The sequence below is a fragment of the Penicillium concentricum genome, assembly GCF_028827145.1.
Source record: "Penicillium concentricum strain IBT 3081 chromosome Unknown utg000002l_segment0_segment0, whole genome shotgun sequence".
Lineage (NCBI taxonomy): Eukaryota > Fungi > Ascomycota > Eurotiomycetes > Eurotiales > Aspergillaceae > Penicillium > Penicillium concentricum.
The window spans coordinates 5,191,725-5,210,830 of record NW_026622755.1 but is presented as its reverse complement, the minus strand read 5'-3'; the positions used below and the strand labels follow the sequence as shown (position 1 = coordinate 5,210,830).

At 47.9% G+C, this 19,106-nt stretch overlaps 9 protein-coding genes across 9 annotated transcripts; 7 read left to right on the top strand and 2 right to left on the bottom strand.

The window, feature by feature from the left end:
- Positions 1–929: 929 nt before the first annotated feature.
- On the top strand, positions 930–2,142 carry N7517_005634 (homoserine kinase; the record flags this gene model as incomplete). The annotated part of the gene is made up of 3 exons (XM_056723364.1): positions 930–1,347; positions 1,443–1,741; positions 1,798–2,142. The coding sequence occupies 3 exons, from the start codon at positions 930–932 to the stop codon at positions 2,140–2,142; spliced, it is 1,062 nt and encodes a 353-aa protein (XP_056579614.1).
- A 631-nt stretch (positions 2,143–2,773) lies between these two features.
- On the top strand, positions 2,774–3,221 carry N7517_005633 (signal peptidase complex subunit 1; the record flags this gene model as incomplete). The annotated part of the gene is made up of 3 exons (XM_056723363.1): positions 2,774–2,821; positions 2,902–2,961; positions 3,024–3,221. The coding sequence occupies 3 exons, from the start codon at positions 2,774–2,776 to the stop codon at positions 3,219–3,221; spliced, it is 306 nt and encodes a 101-aa protein (XP_056579613.1).
- Positions 3,222–3,490: 269 nt separating this feature from the next.
- N7517_005632 (SCF ubiquitin ligase complex subunit HRT1) lies at positions 3,491–4,034 on the bottom strand (the record flags this gene model as incomplete). Its single annotated transcript, XM_056723362.1, has 4 exons — positions 3,491–3,589; positions 3,656–3,726; positions 3,795–3,873; positions 3,930–4,034. 4 exons carry the CDS (start codon positions 4,032–4,034, stop codon positions 3,491–3,493), a joined length of 354 nt encoding a protein of 117 aa, XP_056579612.1.
- A 749-nt stretch (positions 4,035–4,783) lies between these two features.
- Positions 4,784–6,175, top strand: N7517_005631 (uncharacterized protein; the record flags this gene model as incomplete). Its single annotated transcript, XM_056723361.1, has 1 exon — positions 4,784–6,175. The coding sequence occupies one exon, from the start codon at positions 4,784–4,786 to the stop codon at positions 6,173–6,175; it is 1,392 nt and encodes a 463-aa protein (XP_056579611.1).
- A 1,689-nt stretch (positions 6,176–7,864) lies between these two features.
- On the top strand, positions 7,865–8,307 carry N7517_005630 (uncharacterized protein; the record flags this gene model as incomplete). Its single annotated transcript, XM_056723360.1, has 2 exons — positions 7,865–7,876; positions 8,044–8,307. 2 exons carry the CDS (start codon positions 7,865–7,867, stop codon positions 8,305–8,307), a joined length of 276 nt encoding a protein of 91 aa, XP_056579610.1.
- Positions 8,308–9,833: 1,526 nt separating this feature from the next.
- N7517_005629 (SMI1/KNR4 family protein) lies at positions 9,834–11,495 on the top strand (the record flags this gene model as incomplete). The annotated part of the gene is made up of 2 exons (XM_056723359.1): positions 9,834–9,844; positions 9,899–11,495. The coding sequence occupies 2 exons, from the start codon at positions 9,834–9,836 to the stop codon at positions 11,493–11,495; spliced, it is 1,608 nt and encodes a 535-aa protein (XP_056579609.1).
- A 579-nt stretch (positions 11,496–12,074) lies between these two features.
- Positions 12,075–12,770, bottom strand: N7517_005628 (uncharacterized protein; the record flags this gene model as incomplete). The annotated part of the gene is made up of 1 exon (XM_056723358.1): positions 12,075–12,770. The coding sequence occupies one exon, from the start codon at positions 12,768–12,770 to the stop codon at positions 12,075–12,077; it is 696 nt and encodes a 231-aa protein (XP_056579608.1).
- A 763-nt stretch (positions 12,771–13,533) lies between these two features.
- Positions 13,534–14,836, top strand: gmtA (GDP-mannose transporter; the record flags this gene model as incomplete). Its single annotated transcript, XM_056723357.1, has 4 exons — positions 13,534–13,776; positions 13,830–13,917; positions 13,977–14,348; positions 14,403–14,836. The coding sequence occupies 4 exons, from the start codon at positions 13,534–13,536 to the stop codon at positions 14,834–14,836; spliced, it is 1,137 nt and encodes a 378-aa protein (XP_056579607.1).
- A 2,678-nt stretch (positions 14,837–17,514) lies between these two features.
- Positions 17,515–19,014, top strand: N7517_005626 (25S rRNA (uracil2634-N3)-methyltransferase; the record flags this gene model as incomplete). Its single annotated transcript, XM_056723356.1, has 2 exons — positions 17,515–17,740; positions 17,978–19,014. 2 exons carry the CDS (start codon positions 17,515–17,517, stop codon positions 19,012–19,014), a joined length of 1,263 nt encoding a protein of 420 aa, XP_056579606.1.
- Between the last annotated feature and the right edge of the window lie 92 nt (positions 19,015–19,106).

Below are 19,106 nucleotides of genomic sequence, written 5' to 3'. Positions count from 1 at the left end.
CGGATGAGGAGCTTGGTGGCTCCAGGGTTGCTGTTAGAAGGCGCGAAGGGTTCGCGAAAAATTGACGTTAATGAATTCTCTCGACTCTGTTGACAAGAGATCAGAAATTGAAAATTCTAGTTGAATTGTAAAGTTGGAGTGGGAAGAAAAAGTGGGAAAGGCGGGAAAGGTATAAAATGAAGTGGCAAAGACCTAACGGGTCGATGATGGTTCCGGCCCAGAAGGTCGGATATTAAAAAAGACTATAAAAACCACAAGCAACCTTTAAGGGGCATATAGGAGAGAAGAAGGGGGCTAGAGCTATATTAATATGTAGAAAGAAGACAAAGCTTAGTGAAAAATTTTCCAAGCGGGCCCCGTTTCAGCAGATAAAGGAAAGGGTCTATGGGGGGAAGAGTATGAGACTATAAAATGACCTATTATTGACTAGGGATTACCCCCTCTGGCGCTTGAGGCATTTTATATCAGCCTTGGAAATGTCGATGCTTTATCTATACTATTCCTCCGTATACACATAATCCCGAGGTCAAAGATGTCATATGGGATCTTTTGTTACCCTTGGCATTTTTCGTATTTCCAGGTTATCTGAATAATATGACTCTAGAACACTTTTTTTTGTCTCGGCAAAATTATCCCCTTTTTCTCATGTTTCGCTTTTTCTTATGTGGAACAATCCATGTTAAAAATGTAAGTACAGAGTACGGAGTACTTATAAAGTAAAGAAACAATGCAATATATGCAAGATCTGATATCCATAAACACAAATTAAATACAAAAAAGAAATCCCAATGTGTTAAAAAATGCTCCACTTGCGTATCCGACGTCGGCCAAATTTTTTGGTGTGCCAAGAGTTTCAGAGTCACATACCGGACTATCAAGACTATCTTGTACATTTGTACTGTACACACTCGGGAATATAGTCGTCAGCCATGACTTCCTTTGTGATCAAGATCCCTTGCTCCTCTGCCAACATTGGCCCTGGATTCGATGTCATCGGCCTGGCATTGTCCCTCCACCTGGATCTCCACGTCACCGTTGAGACCAAACCCTCATCCCAGCTCCCCTTCAACTGCGCCATCACCTATGAAGATCAGAGCAAGAGTGTTGAGCAGATCAGTCTCGACCCAGAAGTCAATCTGATCACCCGTGTAGCCCTGTATGTCCTCAGATGTCATAACCAGCGGGCCTTCCCCGTCGAGACCAAGGTGCATATCGTCAATCCCATCCCATTAGGCCGGGGTCTGGGCTCCTCTGGTACCGCTGTCGTTGCCGGTGTCATGCTGGGCAATGAGGTGGGTAAGCTGGGTTTGAGCAAGGAACGGTTACTCGATTATTGTTTGATGATTGGTAGGTCGGAGTGTTTTATGTGCCCCTCATCTGAGTCTCCAGAGAAAAGAAAATATGATTCGTATCTCGTACATCTAACTAACACGTGCAAATAGAGCGGCACCCGGATAACGTGGCTGCTTCCCTCTTCGGTGGGTTCGTGGGTACCTATCTGAATGAGCTTAAGCCCGAGGACGTGGCACGCAAAGAGATCCCTCTCAGTGAAGTCCTGCCTGCTCCGGCAGGTGGTGTGGACACCGGAATCAGACCCCCCGAGCCACCAATGGCCATTGGTCATTACAGAAAGTTCAATTGGGCTCCCGAGATCAAGGCCATTGCCATTATCCCTAATTTTGTGGTGCCTACTGCCAACGCTCGTAATGTACTCCCGGAGACCTACTCAAGAGCAGACGTGGTATGTGAATATTCACAGTTTACAACTATAAAATTCCAGACTAATCTCCCGGCTAGGTCTTCAATCTCCAGCGCGCGGCACTCCTCCCCGCGGCATTGGGAAGTTCCCCACCGGATCCTGATATGATCTTCCTCGCCATGCAGGATAAGGTGCACCAGCCGTATCGCAAGACGCTCATTCCAGGCTTGACTGAGATTCTCCAATTCATGACCCCTGCCACTCAACCCGGTCTGCTAGGAATCTGTCTCTCCGGTGCAGGACCTACCATCCTGGCACTGGCCACGGATCGCTTCACCGAGATTGCTGACCGCATTATCGCACAGTTCGCTTCCAATGATATCTCGTGCCAATGGAAGCTGCTGGAGCCCGCCCAGGATGGCGCAACTGTCACCTATATCTAAAGCCGGGGGCTTTTGTGTCGTCATAACACTATTGCCAGCGGGTCAGCAGTTCGCCGTGCTTGACATATAAGCACGTGTCGGCAGCATTGGAGCATTGGGACCCGAGGGGAACCTGTATCTGGCTGGATATGGGAAGGAAGATTTCTTCTCTAACCGCCACATGGGTCATGCAAGATCTCGTTTTCACCGCTCCTTGCTTTCTCGCATTGCAGGGTGCATGTGAACCTTCCGACACGGCAACTAGGGTCCGGGTTACGTTTGGATTTACAGGGTCTTGTACACTGGTACACGATCGCAGGCCGAGTTTCTCGGGGCCAGTTTCCCAGCAGTCCTCCAGCTCGGGTGATCTGTTTTTTTTTTTGGGGGGGGGGGGGGGGTCTAGAGATAGATGGCAGATGACATGGAATGAAATCATGATCAACCACGTAATGATTAAACTTCAAGGGACAACCCAGTCGAGGACATTCGGAATGAATCAAAGTTATGGACGAATGCCGTGTACAATGTAGAGAGCAAGGCGGTCCGATGTGGCAGAAGACAAATGACACCATTGCGATAAGCCGCCCGTCATCGATCAAGGGACGCTCGAACCCGGCGTGTTGACCTCGAATCTGATTAAATTGATTTAATCATGGATGAATTACTTGCACCTATTCAGGATGCCGTTGAAGGCACAATCGTACGCCCCGCCGCACCGTCCCCATTCATGAACATTGCTCCGCGTCTGGACGATCCAAGCTAACAAGATCTCGATAACAGGACTTCCACGGCCAACGTCTAGCAGAGCTACTATCGACCGTCTTGCTGGTTATCTCAGGGGTATGTTGCACGAATATTGAGTCTTGTATTACCGAAACTAACGATTGTTGTATCCGCTCTAGATCGCCAGCTTCCTCATCGGATACATCTACAAGGACATCCACCTTACGCTATGGACTGGTTTAGCAGGCACACTGTTCACAGCTTTCGTCGTTGTCCCGCCCTGGCCGATATACAACCGCAATCCGGAGAAGTGGGTGGGTTCACCAAGCGCGAGAGCAACTCCGGGTATAACTGTGGACGGGGTGAAGGTGCAATAAGCTATTGAGAAATCGTCAAGCGTAATAATCATGGGAAGCATTTGGGCAGCGCTTTCTTGTCTGCTACGGAATATGAGAATGGGAAGTTATGGAGCTAGCTCGAGATATCAATCGTTCGAACGCCCGCCAATCCCTAGGCCGTGGTAAAGATCCAGAAGCGTCTTGGAAGAAAAAAAAGTTCAAGTTATAGCCATTGAGCATGCGGCATCAGCCAGAAATCGTGAATTTGTATCGTGTAGTGTCTTTGAAACCTCCGGTGCCTCCCCTTTTTACCGGCCGTACTTCTGGAACTCCCAGTCTCGGTTATCTAGCGGGCAGACCTGGCGGGTCTTCAGCCATCTCGATATACAGTGGAAGTGGAATGCGTGCTATAGAAATCGAGTAATTAGCCTATGATCGAATGGTCGGATGGGGGTGGATGCGGGGGTCCTCACGTTACAGATACCCCAGGCAACAGTGCACTCTTCCGTTGTTGATGATCCTTGGTTGGCCTGGCATTCGATGCCTGTTTCGTTAATAGGTCAGCTTGTAAACTTAAAATCAAGAGAGCTGTGAAGGGTAGTTTCAGCGTACACAAGTCCATGATGTGGTTTCGGCAAATGGCACAGTTATCGACGACGATATCCCAAGCCCACAAGGCAACAGCATTCCACTTAACAATAACCAGTCAGTACCATGAGTCGCTGCGAACAGTAGGGCCTTGTGTACCTTCTTGACCTCGAACTTCTTCTTGTCGGTATTATCGGAGCCCTTGGCCACGGCCTTGCCCTTGGAGGAGCCAGTAGCGGCTTCCTTCATCTCCACGTCTGTCATATTGAGGTTCTAGTCGGAAGTTGAATGGTTTTAGGTTGAAATGCTTGGCGCGAGACAACAGAAGCTAGCTGGAGTGGGGGGTATCAGAACTGTGACTGACGTAAGTGAGGCTCCGATGTCTAGGTTAGGGCGGTGATTGAGAGCGGTGATTGTAGTGTAAAGAGAGTCGAGATCGAACGGATGATATCTTCTTGGATTTAAAATAAGAGATATCTCCAAAGGTACTCAATGCACAACGCGACAATACCCTGTCCAGCAGTTAATAGTTCTGTTTGACCTGGTTTGTTCTATCGTGAAGCAGGTGGCGTCTTAGTCATCGAGATGTGATCTCCCCTCCCCGTTTGTCTGCATTCGATGGTCTTTCCCTTTAGCCAACAACAATGATTCAGTCTTCTTTTCCTTCTCTTCTTTTTTCCTCTTTAGAGATGTCTCCAGTTGATTTTCGTTTTTGACTTCTGTCACGCTCTCTGTTTCATAGACAAGATCTTTCATTAGACTGTCTATCTTTGCCTTTGAAGCACCCGCTTGACTCAACTTGCGACTCTTTCACTTCCTCAGTTTGATACACGTCACGTTCTCTGCTTCTCCGGCGTTGCCATATCTAATATTGTCGACACCTGCTGAGCAGTGATCTGACTCATTTTGCTGCAATCTCCGCATCTTCTGCCGTTTACTGCTTCGTCATAGCGTTGCCTTTTCTCTTTACCTATCTCTCTCCAGGCTGCCTATTTATTAAGCCAACCGTCGACATGTCGACCCAATCTCCTCATCCTCCGACCCCCAAGGGTTCGCGCAACAACCGTCGCCCTCAGAAGAAGAATATGACCCCTCACGCCCCGAAACCGGCGCTCCTCTCTACTCCTCCATCATCCCCGCCGCATAACATGACCCCCGGGATCATCCAGGTGGATTCCTTAACCAACTTCAACTCTTCCAAGAAGAAGCCTCTGCGCTCAGCCAAGAAGCCGCGAGACAACAAAGCTTCACCTGCCCCGCACTCTGGATACCACAGCAACGGGTACAACAGCGGTCCCCGATACACACCAACCCACCCCGCTGTCACCTCTCCTCAGACAAAGCCGAGCGCGGCCTATGCCGGACCCACGTTCCACGCATCGCCTGCACCCTCAGCTCTACCCATCCCTAGTTTTTTCTCCAAGTCCGCTCCTGATGCCAATCTGGTCCCACCCATCGAGACCGATAGTGATGATGCGGTGGACCCTGAACCAGAGGTGACTCCATCCAAACCTCGCAACCGCAACAACCAATCCAAGGCTGAAGAGCCCAAGCCTTCTCCTCTCGACTTCCTCTTCAAGGCTGCTGTGCAAGCCAGAGACCAGAAGTCCACAAGCAGCCCTGAGGTGCACAAGGTCCTTCAGTCTCCCCAGACCGAACCCAGGGCCTCGCGCCCCAATCCTGATGGCATGTTTGCATTTGAAATGGGAAACTCCGACTACTCTCGCAACTCGCACATTGGTCCTTCTTTCGCGCCTTCTTATCAAGATCGTATGAATGCGCTGCGGCCCTCCAGTACCCCTCAGTCCTCCGACATGACTGAGGAAGAGCGACGAATCAAAACCGAGGAGTTGAAGCACCTGTTGCTCAACCCACCCCCACAGAAGCCGCCTTCCTCGGCTTATGCCTCGCATGAATACGCTGGATCCTTTGGGCCCCGTCCTTCCAATGTGCCTCCCTACGCCACACCTATGCGAACCTCGTCTGGTCCTCAGTTGACCATGTCTCATGCTTCATTTTCTCCCCATCAGCTGCAACAGCAGCATGTTCCTCAGAACACCGGACCTCCTCGCTACCCATACCCCGCCCACTCTCACTCACCCCTGCGCCGTGAAGTTGAGATGGTCCCGCCCCCTTCAATGCCTCAGTATCGTGGTCCCCCCTCGAATGGAGCATCGAACCGAGCTTCACCGGCGCCATATGGAAATCCGTACATGGCAACCTCCCAGTATCAGCGGAATGGATATGCTTCACCCCAACCAAGCCATGCGTCGGCTTCATTCCAAATGCCCTTGACTTCGCCATCTCCTTCCCGGGTGGTGGACACCCGCCAAATTGAGAATGATATTCGTCGGGTTCTTAAGCTTGATACGCCCGGGCCTCAGGTCACTCAGAGCTCTGCGTAGCTCTATACTCACCTTGTCAGATTATGATCTTTTTTCTATGATCACGTCTCTCCGCTCTTTTGATTGAATGGCCTCTTTCTTTTGTTTCTTTTTCTTACTTTTATCTTGCTTCTTTATTGAATTTAGTTTTGATTTTACTTTGCTTTTTCTTGCATTTTGTTCATACGGGCATCCTCGACTGGTCTGAGGTCCCTCGGTTGGTTCATTCTAGTCTTCCTTTCCCGCTATAGGGTGCTCATTGTTTCTTTCCATACGTCTCTTGCGGCAATGTTCACCATGATGATAATGCACGGCACTGGTTGCTTGGTACATTGATGAGGTGGTAATTTTATCGTCACCTTTTCTCCATCGTTCGGCGTCGTGGTTTTTCCCAAATGTGGTGGCGCGCCTGGTTTTGGCTTGGGGCATGGAGAAATGCGAACAAATGCATGATTTTCCTGTTTTCTTTTGGCATTGTTTCTTGATATTTGGGTCCTTCCCTTTGAGTTTTCCTATTCCTTTTGTTTGGTCGAAGTAGCGGTCAGCTCGGTCAACCTTCCAAGACTGACCGGGGGCTGACATGGCACTTCGTACCTTGGTGTATCCTCCTCGCTCGTTTCATGAGGATTGAATTTGTCTAGGTATCTGACTTGTCCACATCGGTGTGCTTGTTCCTGTCGCTCGGTTTACAATAATCACATGTCAGATTTGGTTCCAATTATAGAGTGCAAGTAGTAGTCGTATATAGTAGCCTAGTAGATATGGCGCCAAGCTATGGGATATCTCAGCACCGGTGGGTTGTGCGTGCATAGTACAGTCTCCTGACTATCTAGGATTATAAGACCCTTCCTTCAGCAGGACCTAAGGGGATACTTATGAATGAACGTGAAATCAGGAAGTGGAGACCACGAGTGTACTATAATTGTAAAAGGAACCAATGGCTACATACTTCCCTAAAGAAGCCGGATAATATCAAGAGACAAATAATGAAACCAACTCGATGTGTGGTGGTCCGGTCTTCGGGGTTTTTTTTGCCTGGATGTTTCTTCTTACGATAGATAGGCACAAAAATCTTCTTCTACCACTACTCTTGGCAACCTTCAAGGCTCAGAGACAATGTAATAGAATACTACTTGAAACTGCCTGGGAATCATTGTCTGTATGTAAATGCTATCACTAAGCTCGGCAGCCTTGTGTCCCTTTCGTAAGTACCACATGACTCTCAATTGAGTATGTACGCCAAAGAACAGTAGTACAGCCACATCGTCTTAGCGTTAGGGTAGGTGGAAGATAGCAGAGACACTCAATCAATATAGTTCGTGACTTGTACCTTCTGATTTATCTTCTGTATTGTGACTTTAAACATCCAGCACACAATCTCAATGGGCTGTTCTGGCCTACGAACCACCTCCATACGAGCACTAGGAGCGGACCGACAAAGGGCTAGGTTATTTATCACATCACCTATACCCCCCATTCCAATGACGCATTCCTCCAAATTGTTGATCTTCTCAACTCCTACATGAAACATGGATTATACTCTGCCCTAGTTATAGCTTCATAGGGACAAAAAACAAAGGCTTGGTATGATATTATAGATTGGGCCTAGCCGTTGCGAGAATATGAGAAAAAAAACTCTATAGTAGATGGTATATGTTTTTAATTGGGTGACTTTTCTACAGTGTAGTTATGCTACCGTCACTACGGAATATGTACTACTGGGTAAGACTTCATCTCGTAGCGCTATTAATAGCCCAATACTTCATTTTAACGATACTATACCAAAAGCCACTAGTAGTACTATGCTAATAGTATGTGAGAAGCAAGTGGATATGAAATCACACCGTTTTTCTGCTAGTATACATACGCATAAGCCTCGCTGACTTTAGTATAGCGCGGTGATTACATTTAAGCCTCAGTCTTGGTCGATAACCGGACTTGCCAGCATTGGGCGGTTTGTCGCCTTGGCTGGTGAAGCCGGTTTGGTGGGTATGGGTATTTATTCTGTTGTTGATGATCATTCCTCTGCGCCATATTTCGTCTTTGGTTATATCAAAGTCAATAAGGCTGCTAAGGCGAGACGCGCGATGGGCAAGAAGGATTTGGTGAAGCTTGACGAAGACTTTAGGAGGAAATGGCCAACATTGATATGATTATGAGGGCCTGCAAGGCGTGAAATGACAAGCAAGGTATTGTGGTCACCAAGTCCCTACCTATAATCCTTCTTGAATGTTATCAGTCATGTGAATAGCTTGTAGTGTCTCTAATACTTTCACTATATTGCCATTATTACTCCTAGCTCATATTATATTTTTAGACCATCCAATTCCTCTATTGTTCCATTGTTAAGTAAAGAGGCCGTACAGGTGCCGGCTCTTATGATTATATACATAATACTTCGTACTCCGTACTCCGCACATAGTATTTTTTATAGATCAATGTCTATAAATATACAAAGACAAGCATTCACTAAGGGTGGATATAACAGTTCAAGTACTCCATTACGAATGGCATGATCTCACGTTCTTCATACTTCATGTTGATCCATGATATAGGAGGGATAGTGCCATCCATGTACAGGAACAGCTACGTGCCTGAATGCCAAGACCCTGATTTCATCAAGCGCCGAACAAGCCACACCGTTGAAACGAATCAGAATTAGCAGGTTTTCTAATTCCAGTGTGGAGTCTAGCCTATGAGAGCCTGCTGATCTTAATATCCCCAGGGTCTTTTTTCCGTTTAGGTTTACAATATAAGTTTTCCAGTAATAAGGATCTACATGGAATAGTTTGGTTTGCAGCTCAAGTCAAATGGCCTGTATTATACGGAGTCCGTATATTAATTTCTATTTTGGAACGTGGACTTTGCCCCTATTGTTAACCGTAACTCCTATTCGCCCGCCACAGGCGTTTCCCCGAGATCCACTCAGCTTCGGCCTAATTTTATATCGCGCCCTCGGCCGTTTGGGGAAGATGGAACGCCACTCCTATTCTGAGTTCCGGTATATATTTATTTTGCTTTACTTTACACACATATCAGACAGGAGTTAGGGCCTTCTATTTCATATATCTGCCTCCTAAGCTTAATTTAGACTACTTTCGCCGTAAGGGTGACATTGGCATTCAGATACGTCCCACGTGTAGCATCTAGCCTGGAAGACATGATGTATTGACTGGATGCAGTACATAATGAAATACACATACTTGGCAAGATATTCTATTCGCATTCAAAAGCTTATGATGAGTTGTCGACATCATATCAGAGGATCTACATACCACACGTCGAGACGCTGAATGCGGCCAGGGGGGTAAATAGAGTCATATCATAACAATTGAAGCAGAGAACATGCGTTTTTAGATAAAAGAAGTTTGAATTATATTATTTTCAAGCCTTCCAAGTCTTGTGTTTCTAAAGAAAAATAAAAATAAAGCCATCTATTTCACCCCCCTCCACCTTTTCTCCTTCCTTACCTAATTCTGGATTCTGGGACTTTCAAGGTTGCCCCTACCACAACTTCACATCTTTACATCTTCAACTACTTTCTTCATTCTCCCCCTGGATTTTGAATTCTCTCGATTTGATTATCCCCCGCGACGGGACACGTTTTTCCCTCTCCAATGACCGATTTCGCGATCTGTTAACCCCCTGCGCCCGTTTTTTTTCCCCTACTGTGAACACCATGGCGAATATGTTAGTCTACCTCTGGATGTCTAGATAAGATCCATGTCCGCTGACGTGATGCAGGTTGAGTTCGACATGGCGTTCCTTTTGGCATACCATGACCTCCTATGACCGTCATGCCTCCCACGACTCCCCCTACCGTACTGGGAGACACGTCCCTCTCAGCCAAAGTCGCCACGAGCCACTCACATCTATCGCAACCAGCGCAATCGAATCTCGCCCAGACCTCTCCAACCCCTACGATGACGAGCCTACGAAAGGATCTGCAAGTGCACAAGCATCCGAGTGGAACGGCTCCCCCGACGACTTGGGCTCTCCGACCCATCCCTACTCACCAGGGATGAGGTCAGCCGCATCTCAAAAGAGACGATCGAATGACCAAGCCGAGGGCGCACCCGAGATTCAAATGCAGAGTTTCCACGATGGAGCGCCACCGCCGCCGCCGGTCGCTCACTCCTGGAGGAAGATTGAACGCTGGTTAGAAAGCAATTATGAGGAACTCCTTGACCAGCTCGGTGAAGGATGTACCCAGAACGATATTAACGAATTGGAGCATGAACTCGACTGCAGTCTACCATTAGAGGTGCGGGAATCGTTGATGTGCCATGATGGCCAAGAACGCGGCGGCCGACCCACCGGTGTTGTCTTCAGCGCCATGCTGCTCGACTGCGAGGAGATCGTTCAGGAATGGACGAACTGGAAAAAGGTCAACGACGAATATCTCAGCAACGCAACTATGATGCAAAACCCACCCGCATCCAGCTCTGCGGCAAGCTCCTCAGCGGCTGGTCCGTCTCAGCAGGCCTCCTCCACAATGTGGCAATCCGAGCTGCTCGATCGTCAGGACTCCCAGCCTCCCGGTGCAGTTCAGAAATCGTACGCAAACCCCGCTTGGATTCCCCTCGTCCGTGACTGGGGCGGCAACCACCTTGCCATTGATCTGGCACCCGGCCCCGCTGGAAAATGGGGCCAGGTGATTATTTTCGGCCGGGATTACGACTGCAAATACGTCGTTGCCCGATCATGGGCTGCGTTCCTCGCTACTCTCGCCGACGATTTGTGCAGCGGCCACGTCATTGTGGACGAGGAGACGGATGAGCTAAAGCTAAAGCAATTCAAGACCCAAAATGTGGAGCCCCCATACCTGGATATTCTGCGCTGGAGGACGGATCAGAAGTATGGCCGCCGTGTACCTCGCAGGAAGGGCCCCGCACCCAATGGTCTTGGTGTGAACGCTTCAGGCAACCGGTCCAGCAGCCGCGAGTCCCCCTACGGTAGCCCCACGCGCACCGAAGAACGAGGCCGTTCACCACACCGTTTTTCCAAGGGCGGAAATGCCCAGAGTCCTAAGACGCCATTTGGCGTGTCTAGTCCTCTTGCACGCGTAACTGAGGAGACAACAAGTCCCATTGTCACTGCAGGACCCACAATCTCCGAAGACACCAAGGAAAATGGCAAGGAGCCTCAGACTGAAGATCTCATGGAGGTGGTAACCCCACAAATCTCCAACAAGGAGAATGAAGGGTTCCCCAAGCCCAATGAACTTAAGGAATCCGACAAGGCTGACAAGGCTGAGAAGGCTGAGAAAACCGACTCCGCGGAGTCCTCAACTGCCATTGAGTCGGAGGTCCTCGGCGAAATGAAGAACGTGGCTATTTAGAATAAGCCTTGCTTTTTGAGTCCGGGCAGTCCCGTTTCTCTCGAGTCTCGGGGTTTCAAGGGCATCCGGCGTCAATGTGGAACTTATGGATGTGCGACAATGTTCTGCTTTTGCTTTTGCTTCTACTTCTGCTTGTATAGAATTCCCCCTGTTCTTCTTCTAGCCTCAGTTTCACGGCATTTGTTGTAACTCTAGGGTGCTGTTTTGCTGTGCCTCTGCGTTTTCCCCTTTCGTTTTGGTTTTCCTTTGCCGTCGAGATGGCTCTGTGTTCACGGTCTCTGATATTTTTTTGCCTGTAATTCTATGATGACAGTCTTGCCTTTTTTCTTTCGTGTCTGGCTACAATCCCATTTACTTTGATTCTTCGGTTTTCAACTTCAAGTTACCCCAGAATTCCCGGAGCATATGAATAGTCTACTTCAGAGCTTGTATAAGCCTCGGAATATATGGATATATGGCATGGGTATGCTACTAAACATCCAACTATGAACATCACTATAGGTCATCAATCCGTTAATGTACAGAAATCATGAATCAACATCCCAATACCCTGGGTATAACCTTTAAGAAACAGGACTATTACTCCCAATCATCATCGTCATCGTCACCACGGTTTCTCACATTGGCATTAGAATCCCGAATCCCACGTCTCCCCTTCTTCCTCCCAAATCCTCTCCCACCAGCACCATCATCACTATCCTCCTCCTCTCTCACATCATCATCTTCATCCCCAGCTCCAATCTTCACCGCCAAAAGGATCCCTTTGAAAACCAACCTCTTCTCCAAAACCTTCACATCAAACCCCTCAACCCCATCAAATCCCCTAGCATCAAGCCCCTCAAACCCAACAACTCGATCAAGCCCAACCCCATCCTTAAACCCAATAACACAAGGCAAGACCTTAATCCCAAGTTTCTGCGCAATAAAAGGCGTGTTACGCACATCCACCCGCGCAAATGAAACCTCGTAGTGCACATTCGCCAATTCTCCAAGCCTCATATCCATGACCGCGCACCGCGCAAAATCAGGGTGTGCAAAGTGCACTAGACATCTGCTCGTCCGCGTCGTGAAATCCAGCACGGACTGGTCGGACGAGAGTGTCGGGTAAACTTCGTTTTGGATGAGGCCTGTGGTGCCGCTTGTTGCGCGTGCGGAGTGGTTGTTTTTTGTGGCTGCCAGCTCGGCATTAAGTTGATGGATGCGTTGGTCGCGGTAGAGGGTGTCATCTTCGTTTTCGAGGGCGGCGAAGAGGGCATCGTCGTCTGAGTCGGGCATTTTGGGGATGTGCGGGGGGTGGATTTGATGGTTTGTTGTTTTGGAGTTTTGATTTTTTTTTTTTGGTGGGTTTAGGATAATTGGTCTAGTTGGTTTTGCTTTTGAGTCCAATGTCCCAATGTCAAGGCGTGGATTGGGATTTTCGGGGGAGTGTGTGGTTAGGAGGGTTGACGTTGAAAGATCGGGAGCTCCACTGGTATATGCGCTCGGTACGGGGTAGTCTATGCGTGAACAGTTTTATAGATTTGTTATTGAGGTTTTCACAGTCTGCAATTGGAATGAGATATGTATTTCTTTTATTTCTTGTTCCTTTAGTTAGTGGAACAATTTTGGCTTATTCTTTAGCCTTGTAGAACTGATGATCTACACGATGTCCATAGCCATACTATATAAGTACAAACGCATGGCTGCCAACTAGGTATATTGTATATCATCGATCAACCTCAATTGAGTCTTTTCAAGCCTTATCCAACATCAATTGACTAATGTATGTTGTACAATAGTTATGTTTCACTCTATAAATAAAATCCTGAGTCAGCACCCCTTAATCGCCTTGCTTAGGTAACAACGTGTCTGTTTCCGGCCGCGAAATCTGTTGTTGTCAAATCTCCTTTGACCTTTTTGCTCTGGTCAACTTCTTGAACTCCTTTTGTTCCTCGACTCCCCTGGACATATTCTGGGTGCTATTCTGTCATTTCAGTTCTCCCCCATTTCAGCAAATAGCCGACAACCCCCCCTCCCCCCTATCTGCGACTCACTCAACATGGCCGAAGACAAGAAATCCGACGACTACACCGTCGACATGAACAAGGTCGACTCAGGAAACAAGGAGTTCGAGGCTGCGCCGCCGCCGTCTCCCTTGCCCCGCGCCAGTCCGACCATGCCCAGCCACCCCGCGTTACCCGTTCTGGCATACTGTGGTTCTTCAATTATGATGACCGTGATGAACAAGTATGTTCTGTCGGGCTTGGACTTCAACCTGAACTTCCTCTTGCTATGTATTCAGGTATGTGGTGGATTTTTCAGTCTTGATCCGAGACGAATCGCTAATATCAATAGTCTTTGGTCTGCATTGCTGCAATTCAAACATGCAAGTCCATGGGTCTTATCACCTACCGTGATTTCAACTCCGATGAGGCCAAAAAGTGTACGGTCTCCGATTACTATAAGCTGAGAGATGTGGCCGCTGACAAGATTTCATATTAGGGTTCCCGATTACGCTACTCCTGATCGGCATGATCTACACTGGTTCCAAGGCCCTTCAGTTCCTCTCAATCCCCGTCTACACCATCTTCAAGAACTTGACCATTATCCTGATCGCCTATGGAGAGGTTCTCTGGTTCGGTGGCTCAGTCACCAACCTCACTCTGTTCTCCTTCGGTCTGATGGTTTTCAGTTCGCTCATTGCCGCCTGGGCTGATATCAAGCATGCTGTGGAGAGCACCGGTGACACCTCCAGCAAGGTCTCCACTCTGAACGCTGGATACGTCTGGATGTTGATCAACTGCCTGTGCACCTCGTCTTATGTCCTGGGCATGCGCAAGCGCATCAAGCTGACAAACTTCAAGGATTTCGACAGTATGTGGTTCTTCCAGCCTTGCTGAATGTTTGCTAACATGACCTTCTCTCCAGCCATGTTCTACAACAACCTCCTGTCGATCCCCGTTTTGATCGTTCTCACCCTTCTGGTCGAGGACTGGTCATCCGCCAACCTCGCCCGCAACTTCCCCGAGGCCAATCGTGACGGTATCTTCTTCGCCATGGTTCTGTCCGGTGCCTCCTCCGTCTTCATCTCGTACACCTCCGCATGGTGTGTCCGCACTACCTCCTCCACCACATACTCCATGGTTGGCGCTCTCAATAAGCTCCCCATCGCCGTCTCTGGTCTCATCTTCTTCGATGCGCCAGTCACCTTCCCCAGTGTTTCCGCCATCGGTGTCGGCTTCGTCAGCGGTATTGTCTACGCCGTGGCCAAGATCAAGCAAAACGCTAAGCCCAGAACTGGTGTGCTCCCCGCACCTGTCAGCGCCAGCAGCCAGAGCATGAGAGACTCGCTGCGCTCTTAGTTCTTGGAATGGCAATATGCGCCTGACTGGTCAGTGCATATACGAAAAGTCAACCGCGTCCACGGTGCTCCTTTGCATGTGACATTATGATTCACGTTTCATTGCAGCCAAATTCAAGGGTCTTGTCTGGTCTAATGGGGAAAATCCTGCGATCACTTTGGTCGGTGTTGGTGTTCGATTGCTTTTTCGCTCTTCTTTTCTGTTATTCTTCCATCCCCTCGCCTTACATTTAAGGGAAACTGTTACCTTTTTGCGGTTTCTCCTGACCACCCCTGCTTTTGGTCTACGGTATGATTTAGTAATTCTCCCTTTGTTTTGACATGCGGCCATAGCATTTGCCTGTCTTCGATGTATATAGCTAGGCCGCGATCTGGTTTTTTTTTTCCTAATAGAACGTGTCTTTTGATAACTAATATGACTCATTCTGGTTAACTTGAAAGATAGCCTAGGATAATCCTATAATAAAACCTATAGATACTTCTATAAAGGGTTGTTTAGGAATCGGGAGCGATTCGAGCTCTCTGTACGGCCTATACCGAGGGGTTTAGGTATTTTCAGATATTTAGTATATTTCAACGTAGTTTTCTATATCTTTTTCTATATTAATCTAATAAGAATTCCTTTTTCAGGACGTCCCATATTCCAGCTTTATTAAATTAGCTAGCTATTCATAGTATAATTATAGTACCCGGTAGCGTTTTCCTTCACGCTTTATACTCCTAACCTATATCTAAAAGTTGCCGGGGGTTTGTAGTTGAGGCGCTCTTTCTAAGTTCGGAAGTGTAGTTTCCTCCGATGTTACGTTTATCGATCCTAAAGATATAAAAGGTCCTTTTTCTCAGTCTTCTCAGTCTTCTCTCACTTCCCCCCTACCATCACCTCTCTCTCCCCCGCTCTCATCCTACTCTCACCTCCTACTTCAAATCTCATACCTATTTCCAGAATATATCAATAGAGGCGATTCAACGTCAACATGCTTACCTGTAAGCCATGTGCATTGTTCCACACCGAGAAACCCCTTGAAGTCCACCGCAACTCCACTTTACACGAGGGGATGCATCCCTCTCAACTCTTCCTTCGAATACCGACTTGATTACCATTCCTATTTACAAATAAAAGCCATATGGACATTTATTCGACATTGAGCAACTGCTGGAAGTCCACCGCAACTCCACATTACACGAGAGGATGGTCATATCCCCTCCTACCTACAAATGCGGCACCTGCTCCGAATTCCACCCCCAAGCCAGCCCCATCGTCCAGGCGCCGCAGCACGCCTGTTTCCAATTACCGAGACCATACCAATAAACAACAGGTCAACGTGTCTACGAGCCCTAATTAGGTAATTTCTAGCGGGCTAGCCCCTGGGATATGAATGGCATCATCAATATTACTAATGATTTGACACATTATTGTATAATAACAACACTCCATTGCTGTCTTCAAATGCATGCTATGTAAAAGGTGACTTTCCATATATAATAAGGAGTTACTCTTCACCCATAAATCCTGAACCCTGCGGCTTGTTGCATCCCCGTGTCCAAATTGCAGCTGCTTCACTGTTTGTTTGGATTTGAGCCGATTCGATGCCGATTTCTCGAAAATCGCATCAATGTAGTCTTGTCCCAGGCCACGGCTTCGCTTGTCGGTCCTTGGGGGGCCCGAATTTGATGTCGAAAGAGTTGAAATCCTCGTCCATAATGGCTGCACTCCCTGAGGTGAGGGTTGTGCAAACAGATGGCTTGCTGTCGGGGAAGCTTTCAGTGTGCAATAAATGGTCTTATAGGGTTTCTAGCTGAGGGTTTCTTTTTGCTAAGGTCTCGGAAATTAGATAAATTTCCCTACAGTCTGATGTTATTTGTTAGGCCCCTGTCAACGATTGGGGAATTCTAGTTTGTATTTGATTAAGCTAAGGCCTTGACTAAATGCGCTTATCTTGTACTATTTTAGAACTTGCCAGGTAGGCCTAAGGATGTTTGGTTTAATGTAGACAGTGGTATAATAAGTCATTCAGTCTCACTTTGACCTCACCTCTCCCTTTTGTCTCATTCTAACCTCCTCTCACTTAAAATGCTATACATGTCCATTTCTCAGACTCCATCTTTCACTTTTATCTCATTATACCATGTCTCCCTACTTCTCTCACTTAGAGTATCATACGTCCCCATTTCCCAAAATGTATAAAAATAGACAATCCCACGCCGAGTATCTTAGACTTCCAACCATCTGCCAACCGCATCAACATGTTCATCTGTATGTCCTGTAGACGCTCATTCCGCTCCCAGTTACTTCTCGCAGGCCACTGCCAGTCTCCCGCACACCGAAACAGGGCAGAGGATGCTCCTGGTTTGCGCAGGGCGGGATCTACTAATCCCCGTGTGTTGTTGTTTATTTCTCCAGATCACATCCACCCCCATCTGGTTCCTATGGCAGACCTACAACTCAGATAGGTTTTAAAGAAGGAAATCTCCAAACTAAGGGTTCAAAGTAAGAAGAAATTGAATAAAAAGGTAGAGAATATTGAAGTGAAGTCGAGGACGTCGTATACTTCGGTTCTTTGATTATCCGGGCCGATTTTCTTCCGCATCATCTTCCGGCCGCAGACATTCGCCATAGCTCCGTATTCGTTTCATACAACCTTCTTTTTAAAGAGAATTCACTTCTCTTCACTTTCAGTCATGCCTCGCATCAATAAGAAAGTCAAAAATGCCCCTCCGCCACGTGCTCGCGGGCCAGGCAAACCATCTGGCTCATCTTCCAACCCTGCCAAGGGACAGCAGCATGGCAATGGGCAAAAGCAGGGCAGTGGCAATGGAAATGCACCTAAGAAAATTTCTTTGCAAGCAAATCAAAGACCTATCGTACCGTTTTTGAGGAAGGATCGAATTCTCTTGGTTGGTGAAGGTGAGCTTTTCTTCTGTTTTAGTTGACATCATTACTCTGCGTTCTTCACTTTATGCAAGAATTGCGTTGGAATCAATTCTATGCATATATTTTCCTGTGCTTCTATGCCTAGAGTTGTGTTTTCACTTCAATATACATGATTGAAACCAATATGCATTCCTGTATAAAAACAAGAATCAACACGCTTCAACGATTTATCTATCATATCTGGAAAGCATAAGTTCTAACACCCATCAGGTGACTTCTCATTCGCCCGCTCATTGGTAAAACAATACAAGTGCCGCAAAGTATGCGCCACATGCTACGACTCCAAGGAGACACTGTACAACAAGTACCCGCAAGCTCCTCAGAACGTCTCAGATATCATTGGCGCACCAGCAAAGCCAGATCCAACAAGCGACGACACCGAAAAGCAGGACGAAGAGAGCAAGTCTGAAGACCAGGACTCAAGCAATGACGCTGAAAAACAGCCAGAAGAGAGCAAATCCGAAGATCAGGAGTCAACCAACCCCAACCCCAACCAGCAATCCCCCAAAGTCGTCTTCTCCGTGGACGCACGCAAACTCGGCACTCCAGCTGGCGGCGGCAAGGAAATCCGCACAGGATTCACACGCCGCGAGCGCAAGAGACCAGCCTGGTACCAGCAGGACGAGCCAGTAGGACCACCGTACCAGCCTGGCGGGCCGTGGGATGTAATCTGCTTCAATTTCCCGCACGTTGGCGGGCTGTCTACGGACGTGAACCGACAGGTTCGTTCGAATCAGGAGCTGCTGGTTGCATTCTTCAAGGCGTGTATTCCGCTTGTTTCTAAGCCGCCGCCGCTTATGGATGCTGATGATGATGAGTGGGTGTATGCGGATGGGGAGGAGAGTGAAGAGGAGGATGATGATGATGAGGAGGAGGAAGTAGCTGAAGGCGAAGAGCTAGGGAAGGATGATGATACCACTGGGAAGGGATTCCGGACTGGGCCTGGTCAGATTCTTGTGACTCTGTTCGAGGGGGAGCCGTATACGCTTTGGAATATCAAGGATTTGGCGAGACATGCGGGACTGGTTGTTGTGACTAGTTTCCGGTTTCCTTGGACTTCTTATGAGGGGTATTCGCATGCGAGAACGGCGGGACATATTGAAGGGAAGGATGGGGAGCGTGGAGGATGGAGGGGAGAGGATCGGGAGGCTCGGATGTATGTCTTTGAAGTGAAGCAGAAGGAGCAGGCCAAGAAGGGAGGGAAGAAGAGGGCCAGAGATGATGATTCTAGTGATGATAGCGAGTAGGGGTGGGATGTATACTATCAGGTTTAGTAAAACTGTACAAATTGTACAAATTGAGTTGTAGCTCATTTCGTCATTGGTAAATGCCTACCCGA